The 24602-nt window shown below is 36.2% G+C and overlaps 1 protein-coding gene across 1 annotated transcript; it reads left to right on the top strand.

Moving 5' to 3' along the window:
* The first annotated feature begins 1078 nt into the window (after window positions 1-1078).
* Window positions 1079-24388, top strand: LOC127105946 (uncharacterized). The gene is made up of 7 exons (XM_051043163.1): window positions 1079-1261; window positions 2597-2728; window positions 3559-3628; window positions 9932-10185; window positions 11364-11480; window positions 23437-23485; window positions 23715-24388. The coding sequence occupies exons 2-7, from the start codon at window positions 2642-2644 to the stop codon at window positions 24125-24127; spliced, it is 990 nt and encodes a 329-aa protein (XP_050899120.1). The 5' UTR covers window positions 1079-1261; window positions 2597-2641; the 3' UTR covers window positions 24128-24388.
* Window positions 24389-24602: the final 214 nt, after the last annotated feature.

The following is a 24602-nucleotide window of genomic DNA, read 5'->3' as shown; positions in this document are numbered from 1 at the left end:
AGATTTATCAACAATCATCATCTAAAGTTTATCCAGATTTATCAACAATCATCATCCAAGATTCACCAATTCAAGCTTATTCATCAATATTCTTCATCTTCTACGTTCATTCATTATCAAGAATAATGATCAAAGTTTGGAAGTTAATTGGATTAATGGAGCTTATTCTTGAAGTATTCCGAGTATCTTTTCGGCAATCCGATTTTCAACGCTAACCAGAGCAAATCTCTGCTCCGTCGATAATCCTTTATCTCTTCCAATCTATTCGACTTGATTATTTTAATTTCGCATAAGCTTAATTCTTAGTGATTGATGCTATATCTCATTGTCTATGTTAATTGCTACTTCACTCTGCTATTTTTTGTTGTTTTTCTAACCTATGCAACATTGCATAGGAAAAAGATAATTAATACACCACTTTCTTCAAACATATACAATAAATACAATGTTAATAAGGGGAGAGAAGAAAATAAAAATTACATTAAAATGGCTTATTAATTGGGTGAGAGAGAGGAAAAATAAAAAAAAAAGCATTTTTTAAGAAAAAAATAATTAATATAATAATTTATGTTGAAGAAAATGGTGTATTAATTGCCCCTATCCTATGCAATGTTGCATAGGAAAACCCATAAAAATATTATATTTTATATCATTAATATATTTTCTTTTATTTTAATTTAGTTTATAGAGTTACATTTCTTGCATAAATTATGTGAAATTATTTATATTTGTTGAATAATTTTTATGGTATAAATTCTATATACATAAATTGTAATAAAATATATTAATGTGAATTATAAATTATGTTATTATTAGTAAAATTTAGAAATTTTTGATACATATAACAAAATTATAATTTAATCGTATATCATCGATTTTTATAAATATATATTATAATAGTTATATTTTAGTAAAGTCTTAATAAAACATATTCTCAATGGACATTTAAAAAAAATATTATAAATAAAATGATTATGAATATCTATTAAATTAATATAAAAATTTCATATTAATTCTGTATTCGTAAAATATATATACCATATGACTCGTATGGTAACTGAAATTGAGTAAATAGAGGAAGAAAAAAATACAATATAAATAAAAAGCAAACACTAACAAAACGGACCCAGTAGCTCTCCATTGAGAAAACGAAATGCTACCGCTGTCACCTCGCGCCATTGCATGAGCGACACTCCCTCTGAACTCAACCCACCGGAGTCTATCATCGTTCGCCATCAACACGCCTATAGTCCGTACACAGGTATCTCTATCTCCTTTCTCGATTTTTCCGATTTCTCCAGACACACTCATTCATGTATTTATGTGTACTCTCTTTGATTTCCATGTATTTGCTTTTATTTTGAAATTTTGAATGAATTTTACAACAATTCTACAAGCATAAATTTAGGGCTTTCATGCCAACATTTGATAGGTTGAAGAATATATGAAATCATTTGGTTGAGTGTTTGTTTCTTTTCCGATACGTATTTGGAATTGGTACATTCACCAATTCCACGCATATTTTGGTTATTTTAAAAACGATACATAGATTTTGAAATCTGGACCGCGATCCAACGACTATCTATTTGGGGTTTGTCAAGGTTTCCAAACTTGCAACTACGAATCATGCTCTATAGGTAACAAATATCAGAGTTACGTGTTTTAGCGGTTTCCAAACTCGCAACTATGAATCATGCTCTATAAATAACATATAATAGAGTTATGTGTTTTAGCGGTTTGCAAACTCGCAATTACGAATCATGCTCTATAAGTAACAAATAATAGAGTTAGAGGGTTTCCAAACTCGCAACTATGAATCATGCTCTATAAGTAACAAATAGTAGAGTTATGTGTTTCAGCGGTTTCCAAAATCGCAACTACGAACCATGCTCTATAATTAAGTAACAAATAGTAGAGTTGTGTTTTAGCGGTTTCCAAACTCACAATTACGAATCATGCTCTATAAGTAACAAATAATAGAGTCACATGTTTTAGCAGTTTCCAAACTCACAACTATGAATCATGCTCTATAAGTAACAAATAATAGTTATGTGTTTTAGCGGTTTCCAAACTTGCAACTTCGAATCTTGTTCTATTAGTTCTTTGAAATATTGAGATTTTGAGTTTTATGTCTGTTGCTCGTTTAATTTATGTTTATGCAACTTTTATTTGTGTGCAACATGCTCTATTTTATATACAATTTATTTATATTTCAACCGCTTTATGCTTCATGTCTTCCGCTATTTACTTGCTACGCTATCCCCTGTATTTCGTATTGGGTTTTTGGCTATCCTCTAATTTGTGTGATCCGCTATTAATAACACTGAGTGATGTTTTTATATTCTTATAGGCTTTATTTGTCAAAAAAATCATTTTGAGGATTACATGTTGATATAGTAATCTTCAAAGGATCAAGCTAAATTTTTATAATTATTATTATTTTACCTATTTGGTATTCGAACGTAACTATCATATGAAATGTCTCTCAATTTGCAACCTGATTTTACTCGTTCACTAATTGATTCAACTTGGTTTAAGTCACTTTTCCTCAGTTAGAGCTCTCAATGGTTGTATAACACTTCTCTTGTGTATCAAGGTTTTGTATTTGTGAATTGGAAGTTTAGACGTGCCTTTGTTCAAAATGTCTGACCTTCCATTTCAAGTCGGGGAATTGATCGAGTCACAATCCTTTATAAATGGTTTTCGTGGTGCATGGTTCAGGTGCAAGGTATACATTATGTCATCCTTGATTTTTTTTTCCAGATAAGAATATTGATTACGTTAACATTATGTGCATATAAGCTAATGTATTAATTATTTTACTGTTGTTTTGTTGTTCTTTCAATCAATTTGATTGTTCATGTTTTTTAGAATACTATTTATATTTCAACGATGTTATAATAGTGTTTCCATATGATAGGTGTTACTTGTTAATTGACTTTGTCATTAGTCTTTTATTAGCTCTTGGTGTAATGGTTAGAGTAGCTATCATATGTCTATGAGAGTTATTTCTTTGAGTTGCAGAATTAGTTTCTTGCAAATATATCGTAACATTGCTTGTAATAAACTTATGGGTCCAAACTCCATGTTTGGCCTTTTTACCAATGGATTAGATTGCGGTCTAATACCATGCAGAATAATGATTTTCATTGGTTTTCAATTCTTACAAAGGGTGAATAAATAAGATAACAAAACTGAGCCTGTAGTTCAATCTAATCCTAAAATAAGGGGCCATAATCTCCTCAGAATCCACATCTATATGCTAAAAAAGGGAAAAGAAATAATACAATTAATAGTATTAAAACCAATAATTACGAATATGCAGTCATCAACACAGGGTCTTTCTGCATTGTAAGTTTTATCAAGTAAAACTTGTTATCTTCAAAATAACTCCTTGTAGAATTCTTCAGCTTTCTGTCAAACTGTTTGTGCTATTGGCCTTTTCAAAATCATGTTTTTATTGGGATGCTCAACTATTGTCCAGTCTCTTCTTTGGACCTGTTTACCAATCTAAAATTTCATATTTGGTGTCCTTAATATTTTATATTATTATTTCAGATCTTAAAGATTGTGGAGAGATATGGTGCGATATTCTATCTATTGGAGTATCCCGACTACCCTGATCAAAGTATGTTCTTTCTTCTAGTTATAACTAAATCTAGAGTTACTAGTTTGTTGAATGAAGCTTTTTTATTTATTTTAAAGTTGTTGATTTATAAATATTAACAACTTATTTACATTAATACATAAATATAAATAAATGACGCCGCCAAGGATCGAACTTTGGACCAACAACTTACACTTATTTAACTCAATTAGCACATATTTGTTGAGCTACCCCACCCACCATTTGAATTAAGCTATTTGAAAGTTCATACACAGTTTGGTTCCTTAATGCAATTTGTTGCACTGAACATTTAAGTTTTAATTTGGTGTTATACATTGCGTCACATACAAAGTTTTTGTTCATCATCGGCGAAAAAAAGTATTCAAAACAAGTTAAAATTGGAGATGGAGAATTTTAACTTGTTTGGAATCCAAGTTTCCCGCGTCTACAATGTTCCACCCCCCACTACGAACGACTTTGGGCAGGGCAATTTTGATAATGATTATTGTTTCTCCTTTTTTGGCTTATGTCAACCAACTCTTGCATTTGAAAAAGTTGAAGTTATATTTAGTGCGTGATGAACCAACTTCCACTCCGCCTTGCTGTCATGCATTTTCCTATCATAGCATCCAACCAAGTGTTGTTGCCAACAAATAGAAATCTTTCCCCAACACCTAAGAGGCAAGTTCAGCTTGGTAGTAACATTGGTGATCATTTAGGTTAGCGCATAAAAGGTTTGCAAAAATAGGAGTAAAACCACCTGTATTATGAACTGGGCTCGAAGAGCTTTGAGTTAGGGCCAACACAGCATGACCTCTAATTAGATTAACTAAGTTCCTTTTTGCCTAAACCCCTAAACTATCATCCAATTGGGCCAGGCCCATAAGGTTTAGAATGAGAACCACTACAGAATTTATGCGTTTTTCCTCCATATCTTCCTCAGACAAAATCAAGTCTTCGAAGGTATGCTCCCATGGTGAATCGTTCAACCTTGACTCACAAAATGAAATGGAGGCCGACTGTTCTTTTAGTGTTGGAGTTTCTGTTAATGGACTTGTGTCGGGTGGATCCCGTTGTTATAGGGCTGTCTCAAGAGAACTTATATCCAGAGGCTTCAATGGTGGTGCTCGCTTGAGGCGTTAGTTCATCCTCATATGCAAAAAGGTATTTTACGGTTCCCGTGGAAGTGGGAGTTCGACTAGTCTCAGCAAAAACAATAATTTCATCTATGGTATTAACTCATTTGCCCATGAGATCAAATACAAATGCTTCTAGGTGGTGGGGAGAGGGTTCGACAACTCTAGGGGTGGTGGAGGCATGTCAATGCACAATGCATTTACTGATATAAATTATTACGATTTATGTAAAAATAAATTCCAACTAAGAAGTTTCAATAGAAGTTTGGGAACTTGCAAGACACAATCTTTGAAAATGGATGATGTCTAGATTGGTCCTTGCTTTTTCTCATGCGACCTACTTGCATTAAACAACAATTTTTTTTTACCACCTTGGATTCTTCATTTGTATCTTTTTTTTTTCATTCTTGACTTTGTTTTTTGTTTCTACTCCCTCCTCTCCATCTAATTTCTTGTTTAGAGAGCCCTCTTTGGCCATTGTAGGCTTGATCCTGGTTGTAAATTCAAACATGACCTCCTTGATTTTAGCTAGTGTATTTTTTATCTTGTCATTTTCATGTATGTTCTTCCATCTTGACTGTATGTTCATGCATCTTGGTTGCGTGTTTGCTGACCAACAACTCCAATGTTACCACCCAATGTAGGAGATTAGATTTAGTGACTCTAACCAATGTCAGTGATTGCACTTAACCAGATCTCCATGGAGGCAACTAGATCTTTCTTCTTACCTTTTCTCTTTTATTACACTTCTAGTTATATATTGTTAAGAGTCCCATATCGGATAATATATGGGCTGAACATGTTTATAAGTGAGGGAAATTCTCACCATACAAGCTAGTTTTGTATGGATGAGTTAGGCCGAATCTAAATTTCTGAGATGATATTAGAGCCTCGTTTTAGATCCGGTGGGCCACCTGCTATCAGATTTCTGCTATCGGACCACCCACCATTTTATTTTCACGCTCCAGATGTCCAATCTTAAGCGTGAGGGGGTGTGTTAAGAGTCCTAATCAGACAATATATAGTCTGAACATGTTTATAAGTGGGGACAATCTTCACTTTACAAGTCGGTTTTATAGGGATGAGTTAAGCTCAACCCAAATTCTAAGATATATGCATCCAAGTTCAATGCTAGAGACTCATCCATATTGTTTGGAATCCAAGTTTCTCATGTTTACAATGTTCCACCCGCCACTGCGGACGACTTTGAGTATGACAATTTTGATGATGATTATTGTTTCTCCTTTTTCTGGTTATGTCAACCAATTCGGGCTTTTTGAAAAAAAAACCAGTTGCATATCCACCTTTTTTGACTTATACCTTAATATCGACAATTTGGTTATGATCCTATTCCATCTTTGTATTTGATTATTGCATCTCAAATGGCTTCCTTTACTGCCCCTCAGAGAGCTTTTCCATGTCTCTTTTCTCAACCAATGAGCATGTCTTGTCATCTATCTTTTTACCGCTTGTCATCTATCTTTTTACCGAAGAATGGGTCTTGCTACCGCACTCACAATTGGGTTATGATCCTATTCCATCTTTGTATTTGGTTTTTACATCTTTGGTGACCTCCTCTATTGCACCTTGGAGAGCTTTTCCATGTCTCAACTCAACCCAATGGGCTTGTCCAGACACCCATCTTTTTTATGACACCCATCTTATTTATGAAGAATGGGTTGAAGGAGAAGAGCGATCCATAACGCAGGGGAATTTAAAATTTCTCCTTTAGTAATCCTTACGAATGAGCATGATCATTGATAGAATCGTTACCTCTTGTGGCGATTGTAACCTTTGATGCAGATCTACGGAGCGATCACGAACGTTGAACGATGACAGCGCATTTACTCAGTCCACACGCACAGATTCCTTCAATCTCAGTGCTAGCTGCTACGAATGAAGACTTTGAGTGAGAGGGAGAGAGAAACGAAATTGCAACTGCACAAATGCTTCTACACAAGGGTTCTATTTATAGAAACACTTGTGTGGGCTGCAAGCTAAAAAAACCCACTCAAGTGTATGTGGCCCATATCTTATAATATGCCAAAATCACTTAAGCGCGTGGTACCTTACCATATTTCGTATTCTACTTAAGTACACCGTACCTTACGATGTTCTACAATTCACTTAAGTGCACCGTACATTACGGTATTCCTTAGTTACTCTATCTCTCATCAATCCGTCCTTTTGTGTGTGACCCTGTAGGTTTTCGCGGCATTGACAATTATATTAAATCACGTATTTAACATAATAAACAGTGAGCGGTATCTAGCAACACATCACTGCTACCCAAGACACGAAAATGTTATGTGATCATCCTTCTGTGATAATACTTATGTGTATAATTACCCTTTTGCCCGTATGTCTATATTGAACACAAGGCATAAACCGTCTCATTCTTGTCCAGTTCAATATTGGGCCCATGGACATTTATCCTGTTACGCAGGATGGACAAATTCCGTCTAGGTCACTCATGTCCCTTAGCATGCTTCGTGGAGTACCCATCAACTGTCTTTATGGTCATCCAGTTACGGACAATTTTGATCAGCAATAAGGCACTCGACTCTACATCTAGGGTCCATAGTGGTTTCAGGTTGAAGGGTGGTGGTATACACCATTATCACCATGAGAATAACTGCTATGAATGAAGGCTTTGAGTGAGAGAGAGAGAAACGAAATTGCAACTGCACAAATGCTTCTACACAAGGGTTCTATTTATAGAACCACTTGTGTGGGCTGCAAGCTAAAAAAACCCACTCAAGTGTATGTGGCCCATATCTTATAATATGTCAAAATCACTTAAGCGCGTGGTAACTTACCATATTTCGTATTCTACTTAAGTACACCGTACCTTACGATGTTTTACAATTCACTTAAGTGCACCGTACATTACGGTATTCTTTAGTTACTCTATCTCTCATCAATCTGTCCTTTTGTGTGTGACCCTGTAGGTTTTCGCGGCATTGACAATTATATTAAATCACATATTTAACATAATAAATAGTGAGCGGTATCTAGCAACACATCACTGCTATCCAAGACACGAAAATGTCATGTGATCTGACAAATCCTTTTGTGATAATACTTATGTGTATAATTACCCTTTTGCCCTTATGTCTATATTGAACACAATGCATAGACCGTGTCATCCTTGTCCAGTTCAATATTGGGTCCATAGACATTTATCCTGTTACGCAGGATGGGCAAATTCCATCTAGGTCACTCATGTCCCTTAACATGCTTCGTGGAGTACCCATCAACTGTCTTTATGGTCATCCAGTTACGGACAATGTTTGATCAGCAATAAGGCACTCGACTCTACATCTAGGGTCCATGGTGGTTTCAGGTCGAAGGGTGGTATACACCATTATCACCATGAGAATAACTTATGACACTTTGCATAACATTCTATATAGTATTCTCATAGCGGGTCAATCCAGTATAAATATTACTCTTAATATTCATACCTATGTTTAAGACTTGATAACTCCTTATCCATGATCCATGAGATGTGATCATCTGTCTATATACATAATAATCTTAATGCTTTAATGTTATCCCACTTCACAATAAAACTCGACTATGGATACTTTAAGAATAGTGTCCTTATGTTTAATGTGATCTCATGATTAAATCACACTTGATACATTAAACGGACTATCTATTCTAGGGACTTTATTAGATAAATATAATAAAGAAAAAACCTTTTATTATTAATAAATAATTCGATACAAGTACCAAAAGTATTGGCCTCTAGGGCTTACACCAACATGGGTTTCACTACCATACTGCGACTCATCACTAGTGTTTATTTTCTAATTAATTCTATCAAGAACTCGCGCAAAAGTCCCTCCTTATCCTTGTTTTTGCATTGAATGGCCAAAAGTAATCTCAAACTTATCAATTTTTCCTAGGTAGGTTTTGATCTCATTAAGCCCATCCAATTTTAGTCTTGATTTGAGGCTATTGAGATCCAAGTCTGGTGGAATTTCATCGATATTTTAAGTTAGTGATTCCATATATATTTTAATACTCTGCCGTGTATCTATGGAATTTCATCTCCCTACGGTCTTCTTTCTTAAAAGATTCTATCCTTTTCCCGTCATCTTGAATCTACAAAGTGATTTGTGGAAAACTGTTGGGATTCTTTAACATTAATTCAAAGAAATGGAGAGCTCGAGTTCATTGTCTCTGTAAGATCATTTAGTCCGTATCCTACTTTTGACAACTCGTCCTCTCTCTCTCTCTATGCTCAACATTTGTCTTAATAAAGAGGAAACCCTTAAAAGTTATGTTTCTCCCCATATTAATCTTTGGAAGGTTTTCCTTCATTAATATATTGAAAATAAAAATTTAAAGAATGGAAAGAAGAAATAGTAATTATAGTAAGGGATATGATGGAAAAATAAACATTAATGCTTAATTGAAATTGTAAAATGACTTTTAATTTGGGATAATATTTTTTATAAAGCCGCTTATAATTTGGAATGGAGGAAGTATTTTCAACAAATTTTTGCCTAAAAAATCTAGTCACTAATTTCTTCTCATGAAAATTAAGGATCAAATTGGCGATGAATGAACCTTTGAAAGACTAATTTATGTGTAACTTTTCTGATTAACTTGATGGTTTACTTAAAATTCTTTACTTAACTCAAAAGAAAAATGCTTCATATAATTGAGGACTTGAGGTATAATGTCAAATAACTACTATTTCTCGTTGTCGATGAACAAAAACTTTGTATTACAACTTGCAATGATAGTTGATCATTTGAAGATAATAAGAGGGTGCGTTTGATTTGCTAAAAAACAAGGGACTGGACAACTCTAGTTGTCCAGCGTTTGATTTGAAAATTGTTTATTAGACAGGACAAAAATTAGAAGTAGGGACCGGACAAAAACTGAAATTTGTGTCCCTCACAAAACCACGCGACAACTTTTTGTCCCTATTACAAGTTATTAAAAATACGAAAAAAAAACTTTTATTTTCTACTAATCTCTCTCACACGCGCGCGCGCACACCCACGCACTTATATAAGGTATTATAGTAAATGTTACTTTTTTTTATTTGTCCATTAAATATCGTACAAGATAGAAAGTTGTCCAATATTTTAAAGGTTTGTACTGTTCTGTCCAGGACTTACCCTTTGCAAATTAACCACATTGTAATTGTGATACTACTTGTTTGTAGAGAGTACTCAAATCAAGGTGTATCAGAAAGCCCCTCATATTAACAAGTCAAAGCGACTCAACAAGGTATTGATGGTGCGACCTCGCTTTCCTACCATATATCGTGAAAGTGAAAAACTTGATGTAAATGCCATCTCAGAAGGGGTCGTTATTGTCGATGACGCATGGAAGATTGGGGATTTGGTAGAATGGTTTTCTGATGGTTGCTATTGGTGCGGAAAAGTGACTGAACTATTTGGAACTGACAAAGTTCAGGTAATATTTGAGACATGATTTTAGAATATTTTTGAAGTCTTATCCTATTTGGACAATGACTTTGCATTTTTCATTTTCTCTTTAATTCATTGACTCCTTTAATCTTTTTACTTATGACTTAGTATTCCACAGTGCTAAATGTACAATATCTTGGGAAATTATGGGAGACTATATTAAGACTTATTTACCAAGAACACAAACAATGTCGTATTAATCCTCCCGAGCAACAAGTTTGGACATATTTGAAGTGGAGTTGAGTGTGAAGAGTTAAGTGAAGGTGTGTTGAGACTTGGGGAATAGGGTATTAGTGAGTTATTAACAAACGGAGACCTGGGAGAATTGGGTACAGGTGAGGCTAAGAAGTCATAAGTAACTGTGTTTAAAGTAGTACTGAGATTAACTTGCCTAGAACCTAAGAAACATTGTTGGTAATAGGTGAAGTTTCCATGGAAGAAATGGCAGAAGAAAAAAAATGATGTGCTAGGTTCAAGGGAGGGTGTTGGTATGGGAACAAGCATTGATTTCGGTACAATGGTAGGTGGTGGGTGATTGGTTGGAAACAAAAGAAGATAGAGAAATATGATCACATTGAAGATGACATTCTTTGAGATGTAAATTTTTCCATCAATACTTTTAACATTTATAGCAGTAAATAAGGGTGCCAAGGTTTTGAATTCACCTCCACCATCAATTTGCACTGTTTTAAGCTTAGTGCTAAACTCAACCTCTAGCATAGTGATAAATTGTGTGAAACTGACACCTACATTAGATAAAGTTCTAAACCGAACCTCACGCCCAATATTTTGTAGCTGACTTAATTTAGAGAAGAAAAATAAGCCCTTCTCTCTCCTAATTCCCCCTCCTAGACATACCCTTAATAAATGATTTGTAATTAAAATTTCAATGCCACCACTTGAGAAAAATGGATTTTTTAAATGAAAAAACACAGGTAAATTCTTTTTCCATGCATGAGGCTATTGATTATTTAAATATGAATTATAGACAATTGAATAGTTCATCTTTTTTCAATTTCTTCCCTGCTTCATTTTTTCAAGCATCTAATTTGAGGCATAGTAGTTATGGTAATTTATTTTGTCGCCAGCTCTACATAGATATGGGCAAATGATACATATGGATTTGTAAGGTTAGTGGATTTATAATGTTAGTTTTCTTTCTAGATTGATTTGCTACCTCCTCCGCATGGTGAAGGGTGTTCATATGAAGCTTTAACTAAGGACCTGCGCCCTTCCTTGGACTGGTGTCCGCAGAATGGCTGGACTGTGCCTATGCCTACGGTGTGTACTTGTAATCCCTTAATTTTGGCTTATCTTTCTAATTTTGTTTTTTCTTGTTAACTTTTCGATCAAAACTATCTATTAATAAATTATGACATTTTCTTCTAATAAGGCTTACATTGTCTATTTTTATTTTTCAAATTTAGTGTATTCCTTGTATTTGATAAATCTGATTAAACATTCCATCGACTGTCTGAAATGAAAAATGGATTTCACCTTTAAAAGTTTGTGTTTCTTATTAATGTCATTTTGTCAATTCTGTTTGATTCATGTTTTGTAAACGAGGAAGTGGATTTCTGTTTGGATAAAGTAAACTATAATAAGAATATGAGAAATTTGAATTTAGCGATATATAGTAGTTTTCTGCAATAGCCTCAGGTATGTTGTTCTCTTGAAAGGTATCTGATTACCTTAACATAATAGCGTAATTGTGAACTAATTTAATGTAACTATCACTCTTTGTACATACAATATTTGTTCGTACATATAATTATAGCTCTTGAAAGGTATCTGATTACCTTATCATAATAGGTATGTTGTTTTCTTGAAATGTATCTGATTGCCTTAACATCTCTGATTTTCGCCCGCATCCTTCTATTTTCTTTTCTATTTCTATGCTCTAAACCACTTGTACACCCCAAGGGGCAAGAAAATGTTGTGTAAACCAGACACGAGTCCATCACTTGCCTCCCTTCTCTTTTCCTTCTCAAAAAGAATCTTCTTTTCTGTAAATCTTTATCCATATTTGTTGGTGTGTAATTCAAACACAGATTCCATCACATGTCTTGTCTCTTTTCCTTTTCAACAATTGCAAGAATTTTTACCTAAATAATATTGGAAATGGTGTGGACGAATCCTGTAAAACTTCAATACTTGCAGCAGTTAAAAATTTTAACAGTAAAAGTCTACTTGTTGTGTTAGCCATTGATGGGTTCTTATATGAATATAGGGATGAACATCGAATATATGTATATGAATAGAATAATAAAAGAATGCCGTAATTGTATTATTGTGGATGAACAATTACAGTGAAATAGTGATAATGAAAATAACAAATTGATAGTGAATACCTATTAGCCTCTAAGCACACAGTGCTTCCCTCACTAAGATGATGATCCTTAATCTTAATAGAATACCTAAATATCTTATTCTCTCACTTCCTTTTTCTATTTTATAAACTCAAAATTAGATGATTATTCTCTCTCTCTTCCTTTCCTATTTTATCGTAACAAACTCCTATAATTATAGTAACTAACTCTTAATTATTGTAACAAACTTCTATAATTATTTCCTCTGTTCCTTTATTCCTTGAGATCTATTTGGATGAGCTCATCGTAAAGGAATAGATGTGATAATTATAGGAATTTGTTACAATAATTATAGAAGTTAGTTAGTATAATTATAAGAGTTTGTTATGACAAAATAGGGAAGGAAGAAAGAGAATAATCATCTAAATTTGTGTCTATAAAATAGTAAAAGGAAGGGAAGGAACAAGGTATCTAGGTATTCTGTTAGGATTAAGGATCACCATCTTGGTGAGGGAAGCAATGTATGTTTAGGGGCGGATAAATATTCACTCTACCATCTTAGTGAGGGAAGCAATGTGTGTTTAGGGGCGTATAGATTTTCACTATCACTTTGTTATTTTCATTATTACTATTTCTCTATAATTGGTCATCCACAAGAATAGAATTACCACATTTTTTTACTATTCTATTCATATATTCACTGCTCATCCATATTCATATAAGAACCCATCAATTGGTCCGGCCTGCCGGATCAATACACCCTTGGAACCAGTGATCATAGATGCCAAGGAAACCCAAAATGGGTGATCGGGTTGAAGCTTTGGAGACATAGATGGAGAATGTGACAACAACTTTGCAAGAGCTTGCTCTACAAATGCAACAACACGCTCAACAGATGCAACAACAGAGTTTGGTTTTAACTAAACTCAGCAAGCAGATATGTCAGAAGGGAGTGACTAAGGAGGGTGAGATCTCTGTTGGTGATTCGTCACAGAGCGAGTCTCGTCTTGCCGGAAAGAAGGTGAAGCTTCCGGTGTTTGAAGGTGAGGACCCTGTTGTGTGGATTACGCGCACGTAGATTTACTTCGGATGAGATGCGTGTGAAGCTATCCCGTTTGAGCATGGAGGGTTCATCAATACATTGGTTTAACTTGTTGCTGGAAACAGAGGATGGCCTCTCTTGGGAAAAATTTAAGAAGGCTCTGATTGCGAGACATAGAAGTAGAGATTGAAGACTCCGTCTGAGGAGTTGTCTACGCTTCGTCAAACCGGAGGGGTGGAGGAGTTTGTGGAAGCGTTTGAGTTGCTATCATCACAAGTGGGACGTTTACCGGAGGAGCAATACCTGGGATATTTCATGAGTGGCTTGAAGCAGAAAATTTAGCGAAGAGTAAGAGCTTTGAACCCACAGAACCAGATGCAACTTATGAGAATGGCCAAAGATGTAGAAGATGAGCTAAAGGAAGAACATGATGAAGGAGAACGAAACTATGGGAAAAATCGTATGGGCCGTAACGAGTCAAATAGCATGTGGTCTAAAACTCGAAATGGGTTAAATCCGGCCCATAAAGATTTTACCCAATCTAACATGAGTTGGAGCAACCCAATCCAAAAAACGGGTTCCACCGGGTCAAATTCAATTTCCACGTCATCAATGAATTCTACGGGACGAAAAGCTAATAACTACTGTCGTACGACGTCATCGGAACGGTGGAAAGGAGTTCGAAGCATTCATAATGATGAAATGGAAGAACGAAGAGCGAAGGGGTTGTGCTTTAAGTGTGGAGGGAAATTTCGTCCTACTCTCCACAAGTGTCCTGAAGGTTCGATGAGTGTCCTTATCTTAGGTGAAGGTGAAAGGTCGAACGGTGAGGGTGAGATTATATCTCTTGAAGCCAATGAGACTGAGGAAGACGAAGAAGAGATAGAGGCCGTGTTCAAGCTGATTGGAGTATTGAGGAATATGAGGGAGTACCGCATGATGAAGATTTGTGGGAAGATTGCTAGCATTGATGTGGTGGTCTAAATTGACAGTGGAGCTAGTCATAATTTCATATCACCAAAAATCACTACAGTACTAGGATTGTCTGTTACCAAGGTTGTCAAGATCGGGATCTTACATAAGATCGGAAGACAATAGCAAGATCATAAAATATAAAATCGTAGCTATGATCGGAAGATCCTACCCAATTATTTTTGTAAAATCGAGAGGGGGTAACAAGATTGTAAAACATAAGATCGCAACAAAAATCGTAAGATCCTACTAAAATGAAAAAATAATAGTATATATTTAAAGTATTTTTACATGATATATGTTAGTACGCAAGTGTATTCATGAGAAAATGACTCTTTTTCATATTCTTTAGAAATGTATAATAGAGTTTTTATACTAAATTATTACCACATGCAACATTTGTTAGACATTAGGATTTATTTGGTCAATTACTAGGATTATCATAAGCCAATTTGTTAAAAAAATCCTACCAGTGTTCTCTAAACCCTAAGTCTAAAACTTCATCATTTCAAAAGCAACACATTCATCCCCGCCAAACTGTAATTGTTGTGCCTCTGCATGTTGTCATCCCTTTCACCTTTTAATGGCGGTGGCCAAAAAACGACCAATCATGGCCAAAATTGGCAAAGGTCGCACAAAATCAATGATTATATGATTTTTTTTTCACAATTTGGTTCAACACACGATTCTACTTAAGATCCGGATCATTGGGGATGAGTGTAATCATAAAATCGTAAGGTTTTAAGATCTAGATCTAGATCTTGAAAACCATGCCTGTTGCTCCTATGACAACTAAGAACATCAAATTGGGTGTTGGTCATAAGATTCTTTCCCTGGGAATCTGGAAAGGGGTTAGAATTGATTTGGGGTCTCATGTTTATGATGTGGATGCTTTGGTGTTGGAGTTATGGGGTTAGATGTGGTGCTTGGACTGGGAGTGTCATGGTTAAGCACGTTGGGGAAGGTGGTGATGGATTGGAAGGATCTCTCAATGCAATTTCTGCAGGGAGGGAATGATTAATTTGCAAGCTCAGGGTAGAATTTAAGAGAAACAAAGTTGCTTACACTTTTTCTTAGAGGATAAGCATAGAAGGGGAGGTGAAGACTCGTGATGGAATCATCATGAAGATGTGGAGATTGCTCAAGTAGCAAAAGGAATTAACCAAGTTACTAACACAATTTTCTGGAGTGTTTCAAGAGAAAATTACTCTACCTCCTGAAAGAAGTCAAGTGCATCAAATTAAGTTAATTCTAGAGCATGGTGCATGGTCCTGTCAATGTAAGGCCATATAGATACCCTCATCATCAAAAGGAGAAGATTGAAAGCCAAGTAGCAGAGTTGTTAGTTGCAGGAGTAATTAAGTCCAACATGAGTGCTTTCTCTAGCCCTGTTATCCTAGTAAAAAAGAAAAATAATTCTTGGAGAATGTGTGTGGACTATAGAGCCTTGAACAAAGCCACAATCCCAGATAAGTATCCTATTCCCATTGTGGATGAATTTTATGGAGCAATTACTTTTTCTAAAATGATATTCAGAAGACTGCTTTTAGAACTCTCTATGAGTAGCTTGTGATGCCTTTTGGTTTGATGAATGCACCAACTACTTTTCAGGCCACAATGAATGACATTTTTAGACCTTTTCTTAGAAATTGTGTTCGTATTTTTTTTGTGATGATATCCTAGTTAATAAAAAAACTGAAACTGAACACTTGGAGCACTTGAAAGTGGTTTTGTCTGTTTTGTAGTCACATTCTTTTGTGGCGAACAAGATGAAATGTAAGTTTGGCTGCAAGCAGGTAGATTATTTTGGTCATGTCATATCTGGAAATGGTGTGGCAGTAAACCCAGACAAGATTAGATGTGTTTTGGAGTGGCCTGCGCCTAAAAATGTTAAAGGAGTCCGTGGATTTTTAGGGCTTACTAGATACTACAGAAAATTCTTTAAGAATTATGGCAAGATTGCCAAACCTTTAATTGAATTGACTAAGAAGGACAATTTTCTGTGGGGAAAAGAAGTCTTAGATGCTTTCAATCTACTCAAGAAGATTATGACTACACCTCCAGTGTTAGTGTTACCAGATTTTGCCGTGGCTTTTGAAGTGGAATGTGATGCTGCACGGAGACTCGGAGAGGGATTGGTGCAGTTTTGATGCAAAAGAGGAAACCAAGAACCTTCTTCAACAAGGCTTTGTCTGACAAGAAACTTAACTAAATCTGTGTATGAGAAAGATCTTATGGCCTTGGTGCTTGCTATTTAACATTGGAGGCATTATCTCTTAGGCAAACCTTTTGTGGTCTATACATATCATAAGAGCTTGAAACATTTTTTGCAGCAAAGAATCTCTTCCCCTGACCAACAATGTTGGTTAGCTAAACTGTTGGGTTACCAATTTGAAGTTAAATATAAGCCTGACTTGGAGAACAAAGCAGCTGAAGCCTTGTCTAGATATTATGATGAAGGAGAGATGAAGACTATGATATCTTATCCTCAGTGGGTTGGTAGAAAGAAATTATTGGATGAAATAGCTAATGATACACACATACAAAAGATGAGTATGAAGATGTTAGAAAATCCATATGCAAAACCTGGATTTTATGTGAAACAAGGAGTCTTATTCTTCAGCCATGGTATGATAGTTAGTCTCTATACTCAACTTTGGAATGAAGATTAGGAATAAAATGATTTCCTTTTATGACAAGCAATGGGCAAGTCAAGAGAGGACTTGAGAAGTGAAGTAGGGGGTAATTAGAGCAAAGGCTGAATCATCCGGATCAATAAGACTTTGTTGGTCTACAATCACAAATTCCAGTTTCTTTCAGGAGATCTTGAATATATTTTTGTTAGGAAACGAGGATTCCCTTCTTTGATCGGACAACCTTCATAACCAAGAAAGTATCTTAAAGATCGTAATTCTTTGATTTCAAACCTGATAGCTAATTTCTCTTTTACTCTAGCCATCTCATCTATATCATCTACATAAACTATTAGTGTAGTAATTTTTCCTTTTTGGGATAACTTTGTGAACAATGTGGGTCAACTTGGTCTTGAATGTAATATTGTTTTCATGGATTTGGTGAAATTTTCAAACCAAGCTCTAAGAGACTGATTTAGCCCATACAAGGACTTCTCCAGTTTGCATACATTAGAGGTGTATCTGTAATATACTTCTTCATCCATGTTGCCATTGAAAAATGCATTGTTCAACTTTGCAACAGTAGAAAATGTCTCTGAGTAATCTATACTATATGTTCGAGTGAAACCTTTAGCAACTAACTAGGCTTTATATCTTTCAGTTGACCCATGAGAATTGTATTTTACGGTAAACACCCATATGCATTCCACAATCTTACCATCTGGAAGTGTCATAACATTCAGAGTCTTGTTCTTTTCAAGTGCTCTCATCTCCTTAAGTACAACTTCCCCCCACTTCGGAACTTCTAGTGCAAGACCTGTCAGGTTTTCTAATAGTTATTGGTTCATCAATATTAGGATAGATGATACAACTGTCATACACTGAAATATATTTACCTTCATTTTTCTTAGGAGATTGATCATTCTCCGGTTCAGATTCATGACACCGTTAGGATGTGGACTAGTCACTCTCCTTGTGATTTTTCCTCACAAAGTCTTTTCCTTTCCAAATCTCATTGCCTGCCTCAAATCTATTTTCTACAAGTGTTTCATCATTACCATCATATTTACTATTCTCATTGTTGTTTTCATGAGAAAATGTAGGCTCATACTCATGAAGTTCCATACTCATAGCAGGAGTAGGTTCAAAATTTGTTGTTGGTGGTGAAGTGCAAGTCTCAAAATTTTTGATATTGACAAAGATAAATTAGCAAATCTTATGTCAGTTTGAAAGGAGTCTTATTTTTAGTGCTCAGCAATATGAGGTGTATTGGAAAAAACTCTAGTTGCACATAGATGTCATAAAACCTAAATATAGATTTATATGTGAGAGAAATTCTCATCTTACAGGTCAATTTTGTAAGGTTAGATTAAGTTCAACTCAAATTCTTGTACTCATTAAGGCTCCCGACCTCAATTTTGTAAGGTTAATTAAGTTCCACTCAAATTCTTGTACTCACCGTGGCTCCCGACCTTCTAGATTTGAGGCTAAGCATTCAAACAAAACCGTTAATTTTGATCATTCTCTTTAACATATCAAATGATTTTCGATTGATGTTAAATTTTATAGACATGATCTATATGATAATAGCTTTCGATCAAACAATAGATTTTGTTATATGGATATCCAGTTATTAGAAATCTATGAGAGAGAATTAAGTTTCCTCGTAACTGTTTTCACTTTACTGCAAAGGTAATATCAGGTCTAGTGATGGTGGCATATTGGAGTGCCCTAACCACTGACTTGTACATGTAGGGATTAGAGAGGGCAAGAGAGCCTATCTTAGTGAGCTTACATGTTGACTGCATATGGGTGTTTACAGGGGCAGCCTCAATCATATTTGTTCTTTGAAGGAGATCCCTTAGATACTTGGATTGAGTAAGTAAGAGAGGCCTATGAGCAGTGTTTGACTTCAATTCCAAGGAAGTAGTCAAGTGTGCCAAGAAGCTTGAGGGAAAAAGAAGTATTGAGTTTGGTGATTATGTCCTGCAGAAGAGAGGTAGAACTCCCTGTGATGATAATCTCATCAACATAGACAAGAAGATAGATAGTGTGACCTTGAGATACTAGAGTGAACAGAGAGGGATCACACTTGCTGGTATGAAACTGCAATTTGAACAAAGTGGTCTGAAGTTTATCAAACCATTGCCTAGGAGCTTGCTTGAGGCCATACAAGGCCTTGTTGAGTTTACGCACGAGAAGAATCAGTGTGAACAAACCCTTGAGGTTGTTCCATGAAAACTTCTTCGTCAAGTAACCCAATTTAAAAATACATTATTGACATCAAGTTGCTGAATGGGCCAATTATGGGTGATGGTTATGGTAAGAATAATTCTGATGGTGATTGGCTTCACAACTGGAGAGAATGTTTCATTGAAGTCAAAACCATGTCTTTGATGGAAGCCTTTGGCCACTAACATGGTCTTAAACTTGTTAACAATGCCATCAGGGTTTTCTTTAATTCTAAAGACCCACTTGCAACCAATGGCCTGTTTATGAGGTGGTAAGGGTATCAGAGACCATGTTTGATTCTTTATTAAAGCATCAGACTCACTTTGCATGGCAACTTTCCATTGTGGATCAGCAAGAGCTTGTTTGGGACTTTTTGGTTCAACATGGGTGAGCAACAGTTTGGGTTGTAGTCTTGGTTGAGCAAAACCAGACTTAGCTCTGGTTTACATGGGGTGCAAGTTGTCAGGTTTAGAAAGGACAGGGATAGCTAATGGGGGGATGATTGTAGGGGATTCTGTGGAAGGACTGTGAGAAGGTGTGGAGGAATTGGAAGAGGATTGAGAGGGAGATATGAAGTTTGAGCAAGAAGTTGAAGGAGCAACATCAGATGAAGTGGGAGAGTAGCCTCAGAAGAAGCTCTAGATGGAGTATTAGCTTCAGGGTTTGGGAAAGATGAGTTTTCAGATGTGGAAGTGGAACTGTTTTGGGAAGGGAAAGTAGAAGAACTTGAGGGGAGAAGTGGAGGTCCAAAACTCAGAGGTGCAACAGACACATCCTTAACAGGTGAGAAGATTGGAGTGGAAGTGGGGAATAAGTCAGGATAAGGAAACCTCCCTTCATTGAATAGGACATCTTTGGAAATGTACAGTCTGCCAGTAGGGGCAAGACATCAGTACCCTTTGTGTGAAGTGGAGTAACCCAGAAAAATACACTCCTGAGATCTGAAATCAAGTTTGTGAGTGTTATAAGGGCGAAGTAAAGGGAAACAAGCACATCCAAACACCTTGAGAAACTTGTAGTCAGGTGGTTGATTGAACAGAAGAGTGTAGGGGACCTGAAAGTTGATAGATGAGGTAGGCAACCTATTGATGAGGAATACTGCAGTGGAGAAAGCATAGTCCCAGTAGGTCAATGGCAAAGAGGCCTGACTAAGGAGGGTTAGACCAAGATCCACAATATGCCTATGCTTCCTCTCAACTACCCCATTCTGATGATGAGTATGAGGGCAAATGAGCCTATGAACAATGCCAAGCTCATTTAGAAACTTAGTGAAGGGTCTGAACTGCTTGAAGACATTAAGAGCTTCAGATTTGGCCTTTAGGAGATAAATCTAGGTAAATTTTGTATAAGCATCAACAAATGACATGTAATAATGATACCCTGATGCAGATGTCCTTGGAGAGGGTCCCCACAAATCAGTATAGACAAGTTGTAATGGTTTTGTGTAAGATGTGTGTGAGGTGGAAGGAAGCCTATGAGCTTTTCCCATACAACAAGCAACAAGCAGCACAAAACAATTCATTGTATTTATTAGGAAAAGGAACATTACAATTTTGTAAGACAAGTTTAAGAGTGTGAACATTGGGATGACCCAACCTTAAGTGCCAAACATAGGGCAAACTAGTGTGTACACCAACAGAATTAGCACTAAATACACAATTATTTGCAGAAGGTAAACAAGACAAACTAGATGGTTGGGCAGACTTGGACACATCCAGAGTAGGAAACAGATAGAGTCCATCCAGTTCTACATGCCTTTCAAGTAGAATAGCATCAGAAACCTGGGATTTGACAAGGCATTTATTAGTAGAAAAAATGAAGTACACATTGTTATCCTTAGAAAACTGACTGACACTAAGTAAAATTTTGGTGATTTTGGGCACAAGAAGTAAATTATTGAGAGTAAGGTGTGTGTGTGTGTGTCACAGGGTGCAGAAAAGGTGCCGACTCCAGTAGAGAGAATGTTCAAACTTTAACCATTGCCTACAAAGATTTGATCATGGCCTTCAAATGGAGTAGGCTGCTAAATATTTTTAGCATCATTTGTAACATGAAATGAAGCGCCTGATCAGGAACTAGGAGGCTGAAGTGGAGGATGGAGGTAGAGTATTGGTAACGAAGGTGCTTGGTGGTGGAGATATAATTGTTTGAGGCCAGGAGGATCTAGACCGCACATTTGGAGCTCTTTGACTGTGGAAATTTGGTGCTCCATACCAGGAACCTTGATTGAAGTAAGGACCACCATTACCTTGGTTGAAGTAAGAACCTGCAGTAGCAGGTTGAAACTGAGAATTGAACCTATGCTAGCATGTTAGGGTAGAGTGACCAAACTTTGAGCAAACTTGACATTGAGTGTTGTTATTGTCAGAAGTCGCACCACCACGACTTCTGCCAAACCTGCCACCACGATTGGATTTACCACCACGAAAGGAGTTATAGTCCGGTTCCACATGAGGATGACTAGATTGAGATGATGAAGAATCAGTATTAGTAGCTTGGGATTCATCAACAAGAGTAGAAGGAGGTGGCACACGAGTAAGGTTGAGGGAAACAAGATCTGGAAGAGGCTTCTGAAACTTGGAAAGCTCAAGTTCATGAGCAAGAAGAAGAATCTCCACCTCATCAAGATCCATAAGACCAAACTTACTTTCAACAACTGAAACTACTTGTGCATACTCAGCAGTGAGTCCCTCAAGAATCACATCAATGTGATGAGATGGTGGAATAGGATCTGCAATTGACGCCAATGCATCTACAATCGTACGAATCTTGTGAAGATAATCCTGAACTGAAAGCGGATCAAGAGTAATGGCGTGAAGCTCAAGACGAAGGTGACGAGCACGAGCGCATGTTTGCTTTTGGAAATACGAGAAGAGACTATTCCATAGCTGATGAGCATGGGAGCAACCGAGAACACGCGAAAGGATTTCGCTAGATAACGTGGACTGAAGCCACGAAAGCAGCATCTGATCTTTCTGAATCCAGGCGGAGTACACCGGATTTACTGTGTCGTTGCGGCGAGCTTCATCATCAAGAAATTTTGGTGGAATGCGAATACATACCACGAGATCGGTGAGATCTTGTGCGTTAGATGTATGGTTCCACTTGCTGACGCCAAAGATGAAAGTTCTTTTCATCAAGTTTATGCGCGATCATGAGAGAGAACTGAAGATGACGCAATTCCTCGAAGTGAGACGAAATCACCGGCGTCGAAGAGGTGGTGACTTTCGCAGATGAGGCCGCCGGTGTGGGCGACGCCGGAGGAGAAGTTTCTGCCATGGATCGGCCTAGCTTTCTGATACCATATTAGAAATCTATTAGAGAGAATTAAGTTTCCTCATAACTGTTTTCACTTTACTGCGAAAGTTAGTTACAATGTTCGTTACAACTTGAATTTATATTCTACACTAGATGACCTGCAGTAGTAGCAGGTAATCTTATACAAAATTGACACCTGTCAGTTTTGAGCTACAACACTAGCTCAACTCTAGTTTACATTGAATATCACTAAAGAGTTATCGGAGGTGTCATGTTACTAAGTTTGATACCTTAATGTCATATAAGACTGAGTACAAGAAATATTCGAACCCTACCATAGTACAGAGATTAGATAAAGTCAAAGCAGTAAGGAACATGGAGATGATACCAACACTCCCAAAAAGGACTTAACAGCCAAATACAAGGGCAATAAAGGAAACCAAAACTCCCAACAACCTAGATTATCCAACTAGATGCTCCACAGATAAAGAAAACTAAGGGACAATAGGATAACCTATCTTGCCAGGCTAAAGGTAGGTTCGCCAACCCACTCTAGGAAAGTATGAGGAGATATAAGGGAGTTACCCAGAAACCAATTGTAAGAAGAGAATTTAATTTGATCTACCAATTGTTCCAAATAAATTAACTTATTAGAGAATATAACATCATCCACAGGTCTTTATACTGTTTATGGCTCTTATGTTATGCATTGAGTTTGTTTATGTAATTAAAGATCATTTAGATATCTCGGTTTGAATGATCAATGCTTCATTTTCTTGCAAAATTAACAGGAGGATGGATGTAGGCGCCCTGCTCGGATAATGGATCCAGCAAATTCAGGTAAAACGCTTTTAAAATATACTATTTGGATTTCTTTCATTTGAATGGAATATTAGTTGGCCGACGATATTTATATCTCAAATAGTGTGGATAGCCATGTTTTCTTGATTTGCATATCTGCCTTATATTCCCTTAATAGTATCAAATTTCCTTGTAGCAATTTACTATCTATGTACGCTCGAGATGTGAAAATCGCGAGTTTAACCTCAAACCGCTTTTGCTATGGCAGGGAATATCGTGAACCTAACTGCTGGTACAGATGGAGCCGAGAACGTTGGTCAGCCTTCAAATTCCATGGAGAATAGAGAGCATATGGATATTGAAGTGGCTGACAATAAAAATGGAAGTACTTCCGTTTCAGATATTATTTCAAGCTCACATAATTCTGATGCATCAATTGAGATTCTGGAAAAGACTCCTATAAATAGACATGATGATGAGTATCCTGCTAAGAAGATGAGAACCAGTAGCCTCTGTCTGAATTCCATATCTTCAAATACAACAGACTCAGCAATTCTGGATTTGGAGGAACTTGTTAACAGAGTTAAATGGTTAAGGTGTGTGTTGAAGTGTGAGGTGCCTTTATCAGGTGCTAAACGCCCATCTTGGCAATTTTTGCAGCATCATGCGTCGTGCAAATAGCTCTTCTGTAACAACTGTAAGACCTCAGCATACAGTTGAACAATGCCTTGTCCTCGCGCCTGGTCCGGAAGATACCGGAATTCTTACAACATTTTTTTCTAGTGACATGTGGCAGAAATTGCCTGCATTTTTTAAGACTGTTTTCTTGCACAACTTTTCCTATTAGTTGTTAGTTTGTTACGTTGAAATGTAAGTGAAAAGTACAGTTGAACTTATAAACAACTAAAATTTAATAAGAAATATAGAGGATGGATTGAGAAATTTTGAAATGCTAAGTTTACAAATTGTTGGGTTCTTAAGCAAATGTATACAAAATGCTGGTCCTTTTTTATCCTATGATTAATAAATGTCGTTTTAGTTTTTTAATTATAAATAAGACACTTATAAGAGAATACACTTTAAAAATATTTATTCAATTTTTTTAATAAATTCCCATAATCTTTTTTGTATATTTGAAAAAATAATCGATAAATTT

Source organism: Lathyrus oleraceus, chromosome 7 (assembly GCF_024323335.1).
Source record: "Lathyrus oleraceus cultivar Zhongwan6 chromosome 7, CAAS_Psat_ZW6_1.0, whole genome shotgun sequence".
Taxonomy (NCBI): Eukaryota; Viridiplantae; Streptophyta; class Magnoliopsida; order Fabales; family Fabaceae; genus Lathyrus; species Lathyrus oleraceus.
Note: the sequence above shows the minus strand (reverse complement) of the source record. Positions and strands in the feature narration are given on the sequence as shown.